Source organism: Leptonychotes weddellii, chromosome 7 (genome assembly GCF_054177405.1).
Source record: "Leptonychotes weddellii isolate Sample4059 chromosome 7, ASM5417740v2, whole genome shotgun sequence".
In the NCBI taxonomy this organism is placed as follows: domain Eukaryota; kingdom Metazoa; phylum Chordata; class Mammalia; order Carnivora; family Phocidae; genus Leptonychotes; species Leptonychotes weddellii.
Genome location: NC_138375.1, coordinates 24,524,980 through 24,542,484, shown reverse-complemented (window position 1 = coordinate 24,542,484; position 17,505 = coordinate 24,524,980). Strand labels below are relative to the sequence as shown.

At 42.9% G+C, this 17,505-nt stretch overlaps 1 protein-coding gene across 1 annotated transcript in view; it reads left to right on the top strand.

The window, feature by feature from the left end:
• Positions 1-155: 155 nt before the first annotated feature.
• SLC45A2 (solute carrier family 45 member 2) overlaps positions 156-17,505 on the top strand; it is a 39,646-nt gene continuing 22,296 nt past the window's right edge. Inside the window, exons 1-2 of the mRNA XM_081825985.1 lie at positions 156-6,807; positions 8,638-8,814. Coding sequence (XP_081682111.1) covers positions 6,423-6,807; positions 8,638-8,814 — 562 coding nt within the window. The 5' untranslated portion in view covers positions 156-6,422. The remainder of the gene's footprint in view (positions 6,808-8,637; positions 8,815-17,505) is intronic.

The following is a 17,505-nucleotide window of genomic DNA, read 5'->3' as shown; positions in this document are numbered from 1 at the left end:
ATGAATAAATATAATGCTTTTTATTAAATAAAGCCTTCCCCTCCCTAAAGTTTGCTTATGCTTTTAAGTTTGTGGAAAGCTTTCAAGAAAGCCCTTTAAATAGCACTTAAAAAGCATTTTGTGGCTCATTGCAATAACTTTGGCTCTACTGTTTACCAAAATGAAGTCCTTAGAAAAGTTTGATCCAGGGCGCCTGGGTGGCTCAGTCGTTAAGCATCTGCCTTCGGCTCAGGTCATGATCCCAGAATTCTGGGATCGAGCTCCACATCGGGCTCCCTGCTCAGCGGGAAGCCTGCTTCTCCCTCTCCCACTCCCCCTGTTTGTGTTCCCTCTCTTGCTATCTCTCTCAGTCAAATAAATAAATAAAATCTTTAAAAAAAAAAAAAAAGTCTGATCCTTTTTATGTGATAAAATCATTCAGCCAGTATCTGAATTGGAATTTTAGAAAATGTTCTTGATATTTTCTTCAAATAATCCCCAGTCTCCATCTAGACCACCATACTGAGAGCCCCGCTTCTCTGTGTGGCTGCCTCTTAACATCACCCACCCACATCTCTTTCTCAGTAAACTGCCATCTTTTTGGAAGTCCTTCTAGACTCTTCCTCAACTTACCAGTCTCCAGCCTCCATTCCCATCATGTCCGCCTCTGCCCCCAGTAGATCCATGGCTTATCCCTCACTTTATTCAGGCCACTGCCCAAATGTCACCTTATGGAGCACCCTTTCCTGACCCCTCCCTAGAATGGCAGCCACTTCATCACTCACTCTCCCCTTACCCGTTTTGTTTTCCTTCACGTCATGTATCATTACTGACATTATACTGAACAGCCCCAGCCCTCTTAACCAAGGCACACTAGAACGAAAGCTTTATGAAGGACTTTGTGGGTTGTATTCACTGCTAAATCCCCAGTTCCAAGAACAGCACCTGGCCCATAGTGGAAACTTTGTAAATATTTATTAAAGAAGTGAATCTCAATAGTGAAGTGCTGTCAGTTCCAACTTCCTAGCTCCGCACCAGTCCCCTCTGCCCAACACCCTTTGTGCCTTCATTCAGGCCCCTATTATCTCCACCGCGGCCTACTGCTCAGCTTGCCTACCTGACTTTTGACCTCCAGTATTATTGCCTTCATTTTTTTTGTATCATGTTACTCTACTGGTAATCTTTATCACACCAAACTGGTCTTTCAGTCCTGTAAAATTCCTCAATGGTCCTCTCTTTTTTCTATATAACAAAATATAAATCCATTTATATGGCATATCAACCCTTTATTTATAACAAGACTTCTCCCTAGCTGTCTAGTCCCATCCGCACTCGCTGCTCCCCGGCACTTTACATTGGACTGCCTTAAGTTCCTAATTATGTGATGGTCTCTCTTGCTTCCATTCCTTTCCATATTCTGTAACATTTAGCAGGACTAACAATACTCCTAGTCCCTTTTGCTCCAGGTTGTTGATTTAGCAAATTGAGACTTGGCTCAAACACAGCCTTCTTTGCAAAACTTTCGGCCCTAGGGCAGTTTTATACAGTGATTGTGAAATTTGGAGTCAGAAAGGTCTTGCGTTCAAATATCACTCAATCACTGTGCTGTCTAAGACAAGGCCTATCATATGCCTGGAACATCCTAAGTGCTCAGTAAGTTTTAGTTCTAAGGGGCCCTTCCTATGTTTCCATTGTACTTCGTACATATCTCCAAGGATAGTCATTGCTTTTAATGTAGTTTACAGAACTCTTCACTAGGTCATAAGCTCCTAGAGTAGTTGCTCTAGCACACAGAAGAATCATCTGGAGATACTGTTAAAATACAGATTCCTAGGCCCACCCCTAGAGATTCTCATGCAGTATGTCTAGGGCCAGACCCATGAATTTGCATTTTTGCCAAGCTTCCAGGTGATTATCATGCTGCTGGTTCAAAGCCCACACTTTGAGTAGCACTGTCCTAATAGATATGAACCAAGTCTTTTTCCCTTTGTTACTGTCATAATAGGTACTCAAAAAATAACTGTTGAAGGGTTGATGAGGGAAAGGATAAGAGCCAGTTGGCAAAAATCTGCAAATAAACAGATGGGCTAGCTCAAAATACTGATTTCTGTGATTAATTTACTTCATATCAAATGTTGAATGAAAAATTGGTTTTTGTAGGGTATAAACTTTTTAAGGAATACAGGTATGTAAATAAGGTTAATAATAGCCTTTGTTAGTGACCCATACTTTTCTTCTGAAGAGTCTAAGACCTTGTGCAGAAAATGCTACACTTCTCTTTTGTTATCTTTTGACAAACTGTAGACTTAGGAATAGGCAAGGGGGCAGGTGAAAAGAACATAGGAGGCTATAAGGAGGATGGAGGAGAAGCAGGAAATTGAAAATGGCAAATTCTAATGAAAGACAAATTATATTCTTGAGTAAATAGGAATTTTATTCTTGAATGTATAGTTGAATATACACTGATTTGCACTTTCTCTTTATCCTACAATGTAGGAAGTGATGAGATGCTACCAACTGTATGGTGATAAATAAATCACATGGAACAAGATGACCGGCTGCATCCAGGCCTCTTTGTATTCACATCACTCCTCCAAGCACATTCTTGGCTTCAGTCACAATTACATTGTACTTTATAATTTGCAAAATACTTTTACCTATGTCACATACCTATGCCTTCAACTGGCAGTAACAGTATCCAAAATATGAAATGTTTTGACTCACATACCTCGAATCCAGAAGGATTTTAGGGTTGCCTGAATCCAGTCACCCAGACCCTATTTCCCTGCATTCTTGTGGCTTGTCAAGTTGCCATCCTCCATATGTTCACTTTATCCTCAGCCTGGTAACAAGTTCTAGATCTCATATCCACACACAGGGACATCCAGAAGAAGAGATGGTCTTGGGAACCATCAGCAAATCTTGTCTTGTGTCTCTTTTGATGGAGTTAAGGCATAGGCCAGTCCTACGCCAGTCTTTATCAGAGAAGGTAGGGTTGTCCTCAGATAAAACCAGCCTGCTCCTGGAGCGCCCCTGGACTCAGCTAGCTGGAAGCACATGGGTGTGTGAGGAAGGGGTGGATTCTGGAATCTAATCCAGGTCCTATCAGGATGGAAAGAGTGGAGAATGGATGTTGGGTAGGCAGCAAAAAACATCCATTACATACAGTATCCCAGTCTCTCTTCAACAACCACAGGGATAGGTGGGGCAAGTTTCTTCATTGTACAGATGAGAATGCAAGGCTCAGATGGTTTTAAACCTTCGTTCACATCTCCCTTTGTGTCTGAATAATTTGTTCATGGTTCCCCTAGGCCAAAAGAAGTATCTAGCTATTCCATTTATAAATAATTAGGTCCCAACAACTTAAGTATTTATGCCCCAACAGCTAATTCACTGTTTGAAAAAATATAATACACATAAATTGAGAGAAAGCATTTTAATTTTTATTTCATTTTTAACACACTTGTGGGTCATACATGTGTTGGACACTGTGCAGCTTCTCATGCCTCAAAATTGGATTGGACACCACTACCCCCATTTTCTGTTCCACATTTGTTTTCATATACTATTGGCTTCATTGAAAGGATTAGAGTGCAATCTTAGGTTGAAAGTGTGAGATACCTCACTGGCAGTTCATGTGGTGTCTGACAGATGTTGAGTTTCACTCTGTTTACTATCTTTGAAATTTTAAATATCCTGAGGCACCCCTCTGAGTTCAATGTGGTGTGCTGGGGCATCTTAGCACACAGTTTGGGAACCACCAGTTTGAGTGATTTGCCCAGGAAGGTACTGCTAAGAAGAGGCAGATCCAGAATTTAAATTTTAATATTCTGACTCTGAGTCTTGCTCTTAAACCATTTTTAGTGCCCTTCCCATGAGATTGTGTTCCTCTTGCCCCAGAGACTTTTCACTGGAACTCACGGTCCAACAAAGAAAATATGACCCACGCAGAGTCTTTAAAACAGGAAATTTATTCTTACACCATAAACAAAAATAAATTCAAAATGGATTAAAGACCTACGTGGTGAAAGCTGAAACCATAAAATTCCTAGGAGAAAACATGGATAGTAATTTCTTTGACATCGGCTGTAGAAACATTTTTCTAGATATGTCTCCTCTGGCAAGGAAAACAAAAGCAAAATTAAACTAGTAGAACTACACCAAGATAAAAAGCTTTTCAACAGCAAAGGAAACCATCAACAGAACAAAAGGACAACCAATTGAGGGGAGAAGATATTTGCAAATGATATATCTGATAAGGGGTTAATATCCAAAATAAGTAAAGAATTTATACAACTCAACACCAAAAAAACAATCCAGTTAAAAATGGGCAGAGGACCTGAATAGACATTTTCCCAAAGAAGACATACAGATGGCCAACAGACAGATGAAAAGATCCTTAACATTACTAATCATCAAGGAAATACAAATCAAAACCACAATGAGATAATCACCTTATGGTTGTCAGAATGACTAAAATAAAAAACAATAAAAAACAAGTGTTGGCAAGTATGTGGAGAAAAAGGAATCCTCCTGCACTGTTGGTGGGAATATAAGCTGGTGCAGCCACTGGGGAAAACAGTATGGAGGTTCCTCCAGAAATTAAAAATAAAATTACCTTATGATCCAGTAATTCCACTACTGGGTATTTGCCCAAAGAAAACAAAAAACACTAATTTGAAAAGATACATGCATCCCTATGTTTCTTGCAGCAAAATTTATAATAGCCAAGATAAGGAAGCAACCCAACTGTCCACCAATAATGAATGGACAAGAAGATGTGGTGTATATACACAATGGACTATTCCTCATAAAAAAAGATGAACTCTTACCATTTATGACCACGTGGATGGACCTAAAGGGTATAATGCTAAGTGAAAAGGTCAGAGAAAGATAAATGCCATGGTTTCACTCATATGTGGAATTTAAGAAACAAAGGAAAGAAAAAAGGAGATAAACAAAAAAACAGACTCTTAAATACAGAGAACAAACTGGTGGTTGCCAGAGGGGAGGCAGGTGGGGATGGGTGAAATATCAATCAGTCAGTCAGGAAATGTAATATAGAGAATTTCACTGGTGATAAAAGAGCTGAGAAGCCCAGGGAACAGTGAGGCAGGCAATCCAGATATGAACCACAACAGGGAAGCCAGGGCCACTTGTATGGCTGCAGGGGATGATGGGAAAGGCAGTGTTAGCAGGACCCAGAATTTAAGGTTGCCTGGTGGAAGCTGGACCCACTGTGGAAATGCAGCCACTGCCATGGACAGCTCAGGAAGGAGAAAGAGAAGGAGGAAAATAACATGATTTCCCTCCTGCTCCCAGTCTTCCCACCAATGCCTTCCATTGGCCCAACCTAGCTAGAAGCCAGAGAGCAAGGGAACCTGGGAAATGTAGTCTCTTATGATATAGAACATGTGAGGAGGAGCCCGGAATGGACCTGAGCAAACAGGCAGTTGATTGATACTACAAAATGTAGTGTATACACTTTATTCACTCAATAATTCCTTTAGCAAATATTTACTGAGGACCTACTAGGTGTCAGGGATCATGTGAGATGCCGGGGATACCATAAAGACGGAAATAAACCTGATCACTGCTCTTAAAGGGATCAAAGACTAACAGGAGAAATAGAATAAACACAGAACTGGGGCGCCTGGGTGGCTCAGTCATTAAGCGCCTGACTTCAGCTCAGGTCATGATCCCCAGGGTCCTGGGATCGAGCCCCGCATCAGGCTCCCTGCTCAGCGGGAAGCCTGCTTCTCCCTCTCCCACTTGCCCTGCTGTGTTCCCTCTCTTGCTGTCTCTCTCAGTCAAATAAATAAATAAAATCTTTAAAAATAAATAAATAAACACAGAACCGTCCAATTATAAAGTGTGTTAAGTGCAACGAAGGGAAATATCACAGTGCTATGAGACAGCTAGAGATTAGAGAAAGGATGCAACCTCCCATGGTTTTAAGTCTAATTGACTCTTGAGGTGCGTGTATAGAAACTTGTGTTCAGGAAAACAGAATATTTATATCTAGAAAAAGTTTAGAAGGAGATACTGATGCCTTCATATTTTGACTTAACACCTGCGTCATACAGCTCCACCGTCTCAAAGCTGTGTATGTGATTGTAGGTAATAGAGTGTGTGTTTAAGTGTGTGTGTGACAGAGACAGGGAGAAAGAGAACTGTACAAAGAAAGATTCCTTTAGACAAACATTGTAAGGAGCCAGAGGGCTCACAGCAGCTAATCTCTTTCATGCTTGCCTGACCCCACCCCCTTCCCTCTCATCATAACTTGTGATCTTAGAAGCATGAAAGAATTTGAGCCCCTCCCCGAGCTTCACCATCTCTGTTGGCCGCTCAGCCGGGTTCCACGTCAAATCCAGCTTGGGCCAGAAGCCTGAGGGCCACACAGAGGTTGGTGAGCTTGCAAGCAGGTTCCTCACCCTGTGGCCATGGGCGGCAACATTGGGCAGCTTGGCATTCATACCTGTAAGTCCCCAGCTGCGGATGACCCCTTTGACCCTGTGGAGCCACCCAAAAGACCCACGAGCAATCTCATCATGCACAGCATGGCCATGCTTGGCCGGGAGTTTTGCTACGCGGTGGAGGCCGCCTACGTGACCCCGGTCCTGCTCAGCGTGGGGCTGCCCAAGAGTCTGTACAGCACGGTGTGGCTCCTCAGCCCCGCCCTGGGATTCCTGCTGCAGCCCGTGGTGGGATTAGCCAGCGACCACTGCCAGGCCAGGTGGGGCCGGCGGAGACCATACATCCTCACCCTGGGCCTCCTGATGCTCTCGGGCATGGCTCTGTACCTCAACGGGGACGCTGTTGTATCAGGTCAGTGGGCTGCACAGGTGGGCAGGCAGGGGAAAGGGGCCCATTATGCAACTCAATAGGAGGAGAAGGCAGATTTCTTTATGTGACACTTAATTAGAAATTGATTAGAACCGATTATCTCTCCTAGGTTACAATGAACTTCCACCTAGGAATGACCCAAATTCCGTGGCTGGGGAGACTTTACTTTTAGAAACATCAGGATGCATTGCTGTTGTTGTTTTATTGTTGTGAGGATTTAAAAATAGGAATAAGTTTTTATCTCTTATCAAATGAAATATTTTTACATGTTTATCAATTGCAGTGTTCTTTGAGCTTATGCTTTAGTTAGTATTTTTGTCAGATTAACCATTTGCCATATGATTCCATGAATACTTATAATAAATTACCTGTATGTCTAAATAAGAGCTAATTCTGTTCATAGAATTACGTAGTCTTTTAATGGGAGGAGGGCATCAGCCTGTCAGCTCAAGGGGACATTTTTGCACTGCAAATTCTGGACAAAAACAAACCTCATGGTGAACACTTTTTCTTGACATTAATCAGCCACCAATTAATCAGTAACTGGTGGTAGTACATGAAAAGTTTCATTGAAAAAAGAATTGTTAAACTCAAAAATAGCACCCATTTCTGGACCATTAACTCTCAGGCTAGCAGAATGGATGATAATGAGGCAGGATAATCAGCTATCATTTGTATGTATTTAAAAGAGGGCATCAACACACAAATGTAGGTTATTTCTGCAAAATAATCACAAAACCCCCTGATAAGAATAGTTGCCTCTAGGGGGGACTACTAAAGGACTTTGGAAGTAAAAAGTGGAGTGTAGGCTTATTTTTCACTTATTGTTATGCTGTAATCTTTAAAAATGTGCATATATTGCACATTATTCTTAAGTGAAACTGAAAGCAAGGGAAAAGATTCTTTTTTCTCTAATAGGAGATTGGGTGAATGAATTCGGGCATGTCCACAGAGTGAATATTATTCAGCTGTTAAAAATTATGCAGCAGCTCTCCATTATTTGAAATGCAAAGAAATGAGGAGAGCTGGTTATAGATGAGCAGTTCCAACCTGATCCCATTAGTTAGTGCTCCTCCAAGCGCCGTCCTCAGAGCCAGGGCATCATCATCCCTGGGGGCTGTTAGAGAGACAAATGCCCAACCCCACCTCAGAACTCCTAGAGAGTCGTGGGAGAATCATGGAGAATTCTGGAGACAGAGCCCAGTAAATCTGTTTCAACAAGTTGTCCAAGGGATGATTAAGGATGCTGAGGTTTGAGAAGCACTGCATTAGGGCACAGGTATACACCTTTTTCTGTTAGTGCGTACGTACAGAAAGGGGTATCTGAAGGATGACCATTGGTGGGGGCTGGGATGAAGCATTTTCCCAGCTTTTCTACATTCTTGGAATGGTTTACAATGGTGTATAATTTTTTAAACAACTTTTTAAAATGAGATATGATACAAATTCATACAATTCAGTGCCTTTTAGCATATCCCAAGGTACTGCAACCATCACCACTATCTAATTCCACCATATTTTATCACCCCAAAAAGAAACCTAGTAACCATTAGCAGTCATCCCCCATTCCCTCCTCCCTACCAGGCCCAAGCAACCCTTCAATCTACTTTCTGTCTCTATAGATCTACCTTTTCTGGCATTCACGTGTATAATTTTTAAAACCTGAAAAAATAATGAAGCCATTTTTATTTGGAAAAGCAAAGCAAAATGAAAGCAAAGGGAGAAATTTAATGACAGGACATTTTGATGGAAATAAAAATGCAAATCATTCTAAAGCGGGATTTAGATGATGTATATTGATTTCCTTTTTAGCTTTGATTGCTGATCCAAGAAGGAAACGGATTTGGGCCATAACCATCACCATGATAGGTGTAGTTGTCTTTGATTTTGCTGCTGACTTCATTGATGGGCCCATTAAAGCCTACTTATTTGATGTCTGCTCCCATGAGGATAAGGAGAGGGGCCTCCACTACCATGCCCTCTTCACAGGTAGGGAATATTCCAGAAAGTCTCACCTTAAGCTCCCCAGACAGGGAGGCACTTCCACTGAAGCCATCTAGTGTCCATACACGTCAGAGTTTTTGAATGAATGGATCTGTTGATGGAAGGCTCCCATCACGCGGGCTCTGTCTTTCAGTGCATTTCCCTAAACAAATCAGCTTGTGACTGGGTTCTGGAGGTTTTGCAAAGGAAGTTCATACATAAGAGCTTTCTGAAGAATGGTTTGTGGAGACATTTACAACTGCAATGAAAAGGGGCCCTTGTGCATTTTACTTTTTCTTTCTTTCTTTCTTTTTTTCTTTAGATCGGTAACGTAGCATCAGCATTACTTAGGAGCTTGTTAAAAATGCAGCTTCCCGGCCTCTCCTCTAGTTATTTTGATTCATTGGGTTTGAGATGGGGCCCAGAAGTCTGCATTTTTAATAAGTATCCCGGATGATTCTGTGGCAAGTGTCCTAAGGGGGGAAAAAAGCCCCACATGTCCTAGAGATTTCTTAGTTTATATATATAAAGAGTTGGCATTTCCTCAACTTCCTGGTTTGAAATGAGGGGCTCTCTTCAATTCTTGGGGCTTTCGCTGTCCTTTGGTTGCTGTTGGGTCATTCATTTAGGGCAATGCTAGCAATGCTCAATATGCATTTATAGAGCACCAGTCAGGACTATTCTAGGACCCTGGGAAGGGAGGTTATACATCAGAATACAACATGATCCTGGCCTGGGAGTGTTTTCATATCTAGTTGGTGGGGTGCTCTATCAGTCCACCTTATTTGACATCTTTATGGCCCAGCCAATATATTTATTTTATGTTTTGATATGTTCTGTGTCTGTTCATGGCCAGATAGGTCCCATGAGAAGCAGGATCTTACATTTTGCTCAGTTTATGTTTCCACAGCCAAGAGCAGTGCCTGCTCATGGCAGCCGTTGGGTCAATATTGGTCATTTGCACCAAAATCTGAATGGTGAACTCTGGAAGAAGGGGGCTGCCCAGCCAGGAGAGTAGTTCTTCTTTGCTTTAGGGAAGATGGAGGAGCCGGAGTCCAGCCCATCCGTCTGTGGCCCCCTGACCACCCTGTCTGCCGCTAGAGGGTCTCAGAATAGAGATTCGACCTGCAGTCTTCCAACTTAAATCCCTTCTCCTTTATCATCATTTGCTGAAATTAATTACAACAGTGGGAGATTTTTTGGCTTTTGAACCTGACACACTGAGAGTTTTATTGCTCTAAAGTACTTTGGGCAATGTGGCCACGCTTTCCCAGCTCACGTCAGTGTTAGTCCTGGCCAGTCTCTCCTTTGTTGCCTCTAATATTAGAAGATTGAGTTCGGTGTTTAGGGAACTTCTCAAAGGCTAACACATGCTAATATTTCTATGAGTCTGAGAAAATATCTTAAGGTTTTCTGTTGATATTAGTGTATGGTGGTCTCAGCAAACATAGTATAATTTTCATATTACCTTGGTTCAGACTCTCACTACAGCTTGTCTGAGCTTTAGTATTTTTCCCTTTACTGTCTCTCCAGTCTCTAATCTCTTCCTATTTCAATTGAATCAACACACAGCTTTCAGATTCATATTACTAAAAGACAGCTATGACCAGGGCACTGTCCTGTTCAGTCACCTTCAGGGGCTCCCCATTCACCTACTGGATAAAGAACAAATTCCTAGACAGGGTTCAAGACTCCCCATAATCTGTTCCCATCCTACTCTTCCAGCTTTACTTCCCATTACTCCCTCCACATTTTCTTTGCTCTGAAAATTTCCCAACATGTTCCTAGGGGCAGAGGCCAGGTCTGTTTTACTCACTGCATCCCTTATACCTTCAGCACAGCCTGGCATATCATATGTGCTCAAAATAAATATTTCTGGGAAAAACAAAGGAGCCTGCCCTTTTCTGTTCCAACTTCAAAATTCCCTTCCCCCTTTCTCCCTTTGGAAATCAAAGTTGCTTGGAAACTTTCCACCCACTTCTTGGGGAGAAGACCCCCTTTCTTCTAAATTGCAGGCAAACAACTTGGTCAGGGACTCTACCCACAAAGTGATCAAAGCAAGAGTTTATGAAGTAGATGAACATAGAGGTATGGACAAGGTGGGTAACTCCAGCAGGGAGAGATGGCAGAGGCTACAGTTCATCTCATACATACCCTGAACTTCAGTGCCCTTGGGGCCCATGTTGTCTGCTTGGGCTGCCATAACGGAATACCACACCCTGGGGGCTTAAACAACAGAAATTATGTTCTCACACTTTTGAAGGCTGGAAGTCCAAGATCAAGGGACTGCAGGGTTGGTTTCTGGTGAGACTTCACTTCTTGGTCCTTACCTGGCCTTCCCCTCACTCTGACCTCACGTGGCCTTTCCTCAGTACACATGTTCCTCATGACTCTTCCTCTGCTTATAAAGACACCAGTCCTGGGGCACCTGGGTGACTCAGTTGATTAAGCGTCTGCCCTTGGCTCAGGTCATGATCCTGGGGTCCTGGGATTGAGTCCCTCATCAGACTCCCTGGGAGTCTGCTTCTCCATCTTCCTCTGCCCCTGCTTGTGTGCTCTTTCTCTCTCTCAAATAAATAAATAAAATCTTAAAAACAAAACAAAACACAGTCCTATGGGTTATGGCCCCACCCTTATGATCTCACTTAACCTTAATTACCTCCTTAAAGGCCTAATCTCCAAATGTAGTCACATCGGGGCTTCAACATAAGTCTCTCTCTCTCTCTCTTTTTTTAAAAAGATTTTATTCATTTATTTGTCAGAGAGAGAGGGAGAGAGAGAGAACAGAAGCAGGGGGAGGGGCAGGCAGAGGGAGAAACAGGCTCCCCGCTGAGCAAGGAGCCCGATGCTGGACTCGATCCCAGGATCCTGGGATCATGACCTGAGCCAAAGGCAGTGGCTTAACCGGCTGAGTGACCCAGGTGCCCCTCAACATATGTCTCTTTTAAAGAAAGCAAAACTGGGGCGCCTGGGTGACTCAGCCGGTTAAGCGGCTGCCTTCGGCTCAGGTCATGATCCCAGGGTCCTGGGTTCGAGCCCCGCATCGGGCTCCCTGCTCAGTGGGGAGCCTGCTTCTCCCTCTCCCTCTGCCTGTCTCTCTGCCTACTTGTTCTCTCTCTCTCTCTGTCAGATAAATAAATAAAATCTTTAAAAAAAAAAAATTATAAAGAAAGCAAAACTTTCCTAGAATTCCCATAGACTTCTGCTTGTTTCTCATTGGGCAGAATTAGGCCACATGAGCCCCCAGGAACCTAGGAGATTGGAAAAGTGAGGGTTTGGGGAGGTTGGGAAAGGCAAATCCCTAAACCAAATTTTAGTTCTGTTAGCCAGGAGGAAGGGGTAATTATTATGGAATAGACCAAAAGGTGGTAGCTATCACATAGAATACAAATACAACTGAGTGGTAGCCTAATGAGAACAATTAAAGGCCAAGACTATTGCAAGAAAGAACTTTCAAAGCCCAATGTATTAGTGAATAATTGAAAGGAAATTGCATTTTAAAATTATACTCCAGTTCACAATGTTACCTGATCACATTTATTACAGGACGGTTTACAGCCTCCCCTGTATTCTAATTCAGTGTGTATTTATCTTTCTCTTTTACAAGATTTTATGAACTACACAATTTGTAAAAACATTAGGGTTTATTTCCTTATGGCTTCTAACCCATTGCCTTGTGGACAGCAGGTACTTAGAAATGTTAGTTGCATAAAAGGAGATTCTTGGTTTCATAGCCCGGCTTACATTTCCTGCAGCTTTACATCAAGTTGATGGCAAATTGTATCAATCAAATAAATATGCTCATTTAGTTATCTAATTTTGTCTCATGACCAACACTGAGCTCTGAATCCCAGCCAACAGTCCCTGGTTAAAGGGGGATCCCTGAGGGTGTGTGGATGGCTCAAATCAAGTTTTTTTTTCCTATTAGAAAAAAAGAAAACATCTTCCTCTTCTAAAACAGTACAGTGAAGTCTCACCTTGTTTAAAGCTTAGATTCTAAAGTCCTGGCCTAAGTGATAATCATAGAGTCTCTATTATTCATAAATATCTCTTAGATCACACATAAAATACAGTATGCCTTGTTTTGTGTGCACAGACCTGCATAGTGATGGATACATATAAATATATCTGCAGAAACATCTCCTCTTTAATGTTTACTGCTGGACGTGGGCTCAATGAATGGGAGAGAAGATAGGGTCACCCGTATTATTTAAAATATTAATCTCTCTCTCCCCTTCTTTTCAAAGTATGAATAGTTGAACTCTGTCCAGTTAAACATGGATGTGTTACCCCACCATAGTGTCCTTGCTCTGAATGGAAGACCACATTAAAAAATGGAGTGAAAAATAACAAGCAATGCATTATCATACTGCTCTGTCTTTGCATACAGGCCAGACCTCCTGAATTCACATGAACTTGGCAAAGAGATGTCTATAGCATTCTGCTTGAATCAAGCATTTTATGATAAAGTCAGGTTCAGTGTCAGAGCCTGATGTAGTTTTGGAATATAGGTGAGGTTTGGTGGGGTGAGGTCCGGAGCCGACAACCAAGAAAGAATTCTTGAGACGTCTTTGGTGCAAAATGGTGGTTTTATTAAAGCTCAGGGACAGGACCCGTGGGCAGAAAGAGCTGCTGCCCTGGGGTTGTGAGGGGTGGCTGACTATATACTGGGGAATTGAGGGTAGGGAAAAGGGAGGTTTTCAAAAGAACTTTCATATGCTAAAGAGGACCTACAAGATACTCGAGGCCTTGCCAGTTGTCAAGTTAAGGTTTTTCCCTCTAGTAAGGCATTAACAAAAAGAGATTTGGGAGCTTCCTGGAGGAATGTCACACAAATCCCACCCAGGAGTGGGGGAAAGGGGGGAGGTTGCATGGTGTCAGCTTGTGCTTTGTCCTTAGCTAGCCTTCTGCTCCCTCATCAAGCCCATTTTGATTTTCATCATCATCAGCAAGACATTGTTTACCCAAGGAATCCAATCATCTGAGTAAATTGAAATTCTTCTTATTTATTTCAGAGCTATTTATTTCATTTCAGTCCAGGCCTAACAATTCCAAATGCTTTGCAAATAAGTGTCAAGGATTTGTTGCCAAAATATTTCCCAGCATATTTCTGACTTTTCTTTTTTTTAAGAAAAGTCTCCACTGGTTCCCAGGGGACATTTTTGTCCCCTGGCTTCTTCTGTCTCTTATATTTGAAGGTAACTAACTCTTCCTCCCACCATCGCTGCTACCCCATGCCTTCACTTCTGGGTGCATCTGGGCCTGTGGAACCCACATTCACTAGTAGAGAATTCCTTCTTTGCGTCAGAATGCTTCAAACTGAGCGTATATCTGTTAAGCTGAACCCACCACCTTACTATCTTTAGCAGTTGGCTCTATCCTGCAGTGGGTGGCTGGAACGAGGCATTGTGGGAAAAGTTGTCCTGGTTCAAATCCCGGCCCCTCTTCTTAACTGCTGAGTGGTTTCAGTATTTCTAAACTCTTGTTTCCTCACAGGATCTTAAAGTGAATCTTTACACAATGTTAGTTTTTGTTTTGTTTTTTAAGAATTTACTTATTTGACAGAGAGAGAGAGTACAAGCAGGGGGAGCAGGCTCCCCACTGAGCAGGGAGGCCGATGCAGGGCTCGATCCCAGGACCCCGGGATCATGAGCTGAGCAGAAGGCAGACGCTTAACGACTGAGCCACCCAGGTGCCCCCACAATGTTAATATCCTGCCAAATGCCCAGAGTAGAGATCGTTTAAAAGGATCAAACACCAAATGTCTATATTTAGTTCATTCCCTCTGTTCCCACTGGGCTTATAAAACCCATCAAAGTTTTATTTGTGGTAACTCAGAGAGAAACTTGCCCCACGTCCAAGGATGGGTAACTTGTGGAGCACAACCTCTTTGAACTCTTCTGGTTTTTTAATATCCCAAAGTATGCATACAAATGCTCAGGTTACAAATGATCTGATTAGAAATAATTAAGGACTAAGGAAAGAGTCTTAATGAAGGTTAGGCATGGGCTCCTGTGAGCAAACCTTTCACACAAGTGGAAAAGATGCTTTGTTTCGAGTTAGAGTCTGTTTGAATGCATGAGTGGTTTTTCTCGTGTCAGCTGGGTTCCCTTTGAAGTTTCCGTCCCTGGTGAATTTTCACATCTCCTCAGTCACTTAGCTCAGAAAAGATGTGGCCAGAGCATAAGCCAAGGACACAGGAATGTCAGCTCTGTGGGCAACATGGGTGACTTAGAGCAAAACAATTCATGTCTCCAAATTGCCATTTCTTTTCCATTCAAGCGTGAGCAACACATCTCTCCAAGAATCTCAAAGGCAGATTAGAGAAGGAAACACTTGAGGGGATTTCTCCCTGGCTCTGTCCTCTGCTTGAAAGCTCTTCCCCCAGATACCAAATCGCCTTGGTTTTATTCCTTGCTTCGTTACACTCTGGAGTCACATAGCCCCTCCTCTGTGATGTGTTTATCATTATCTAACTATATTATTTATTCATTTATTGCTTATTTTCTGCCTCTCTAAGCAACATCTAAGCTTCCTGAGGTCAGGAACATTATCTTTCCTATTTGTTGCTATAGCACCAGTCCTTAGAATAGCTCCTGGAATATGCTCATGTAATATTGGCGGGACGAATACTCTGTTTTACCATCCCCACTGTACCTTTGCGGAGGCTGTGTTACTGAGAGGTAAAGCGATTAACCCAAGGTCACACAGCTGGGTAGCAGTAGGCTAGATTAGGGGCAAAACCTCACCAACCTACCAACCAACTAACCAACCAGCCAGCCAGCCAGCCAGCCAACCAAAGACATGGTTCGTATTTTGGTCCAGATTCCCCTAAAACCTGAGCCCCAGAGAAAGTTTGTACACATAATTTATTTGGGAAAGGATTCTGGAGTGTGAAGGTGAGGAAATGGTGGAGTGGAGCAGACCAGCCAATATAAGAGACATTGCAGAGTTGGGCTTTGCTCTGGGTGGCCGTCCTCCATCTCACCAGGATCCTCTGAGGAGGAGCCTAATGGAGTTCGTCTCAGAGCTTTCTTATTTGAGGGGATCAAGAAGGGGGATTAATCCACTGGCTCCCATCTCCATGGCCAAGGGTTGGCCCCATGGGTGTTAACCTCACTTGTGTGAGTGCTGACCCCAACCTGAGTGTGGGTTCCCTCAGGCAAGGCACTGTCCAGATGCACCTGAGCAAAGGTGGCCAAAGCTGGCTTACAACCGGACCCTGCAGCAGCTGTTGGAGAAGGGGGTGGAGCGCTGAGGGGACCTGCTGAATCGCCGAAGGGCTGTCACAGTCAGTTCGTGACTTCCCGTCCTGAGCCTTTTCTCTCTAGCATAGTGCTTCGTGCTACTCCATCACTAGAAGAGTTAAAGCATTTTGCAAAGTGCTCAATGATTAACCTTACAGTCAACTGAGCTGTTATAACTCAGAGCTAAAATATTAACTCTGCAGAGTTAAAGAAAACCCAAGGTAATCACAAATGGCTCCAGAACCAGGCCAGCTAATTACCTGACCTTGCAGTCATTTCTAATCCTTAAGCAAAGAAACAAGAGTTAGGGTTTTTGTGTCATGTCAGGGAATGAGAAGTTTCGGGAATCTTACCTGAACTAGGGTAGCAATAGTTGTGCATTTCTCAAATCGAGAAACTTGCTTTTGGGAAAATGGGGGGATAATTAAGGTGGATACTTTTATGTGAACCATTATTGCATTAGACATACTCGCACATATTGGCAGCTTTCAGCAGGAACACAAATTGCAAATTCAGCGCATTTGACCTCTGGCAAACACCCTACTCCAGTTCTCTGCATTTATTTCTTTAATGATGAAGAAGAACAGGATTTCGGCATTGGTTTACTGCAATTTTTTTTTTTTTTCCTACAGCATAGCTAATGCTCAGTAATGCAAAGTGTTGGATAAATCTTCATGTCTGAAATGGGAGTGCATGCCAGTCCCCAAAATTAATTTAATCGCTCCTGTGTTGAGCCTCATTGCCACAGGATGGTGAAAATTTAGTCTTGGTTTAGCATGTTCCCCATTGCTTTCCCCAAGGTGGCTTCTAAGTTCTGGGGACTTAGAGTGCAAGGGTTTGGGGCAGAGAGTTCCTGGGTTTTGGTGTCATCTATTCGCGCTGGCCATTTAGAGATGTCCACTGTCCCACCGCATTTCGGTGCTCAAGCTGAAGTGGTCACAATTGAGTTATGTCTTATTCTCATTTGTGAGGCCCCTGTAGAACCACAGGCTTCTTGGCTCCCTCCCTGCCATTCTGCTCTTCCCTCCCCATGCCAAGGTGAGCAGAACTGTGTGAGCTGCAAACTCGCTTTGCTTTTTGCTTTCTTTGTCTCGAAGATAGAGATAAAATAGAGTTGATCAATTTTATTTAAAGATTTTATTTATTTAGGGGCGCCTGAGTGGCTCAGTCGTTAAGCGTTTGCCTTCAGCTCAGGTCATGATCCCAGGGTCCTGCTGCACGAGAAGACTGCTTCTCCCTCTCCCACTCCCCCTGCTTGTGTTCCCTCTCTCGCTGTCTCTCTCTGTCAAATAAATAAAATCTTAAAAAAAAAAAAGATTTTATTTATTTATTTGAGAGAGAGAGAGATAGAGAGAGCCCAAGCGGGGGTGTGGGGTTGGTGATGGGGAGAGGGAGAAGCAAGCTCCCTGCTGAGCAGGGAGCCCAATGCAGGACTTGATCCTGGGATCAG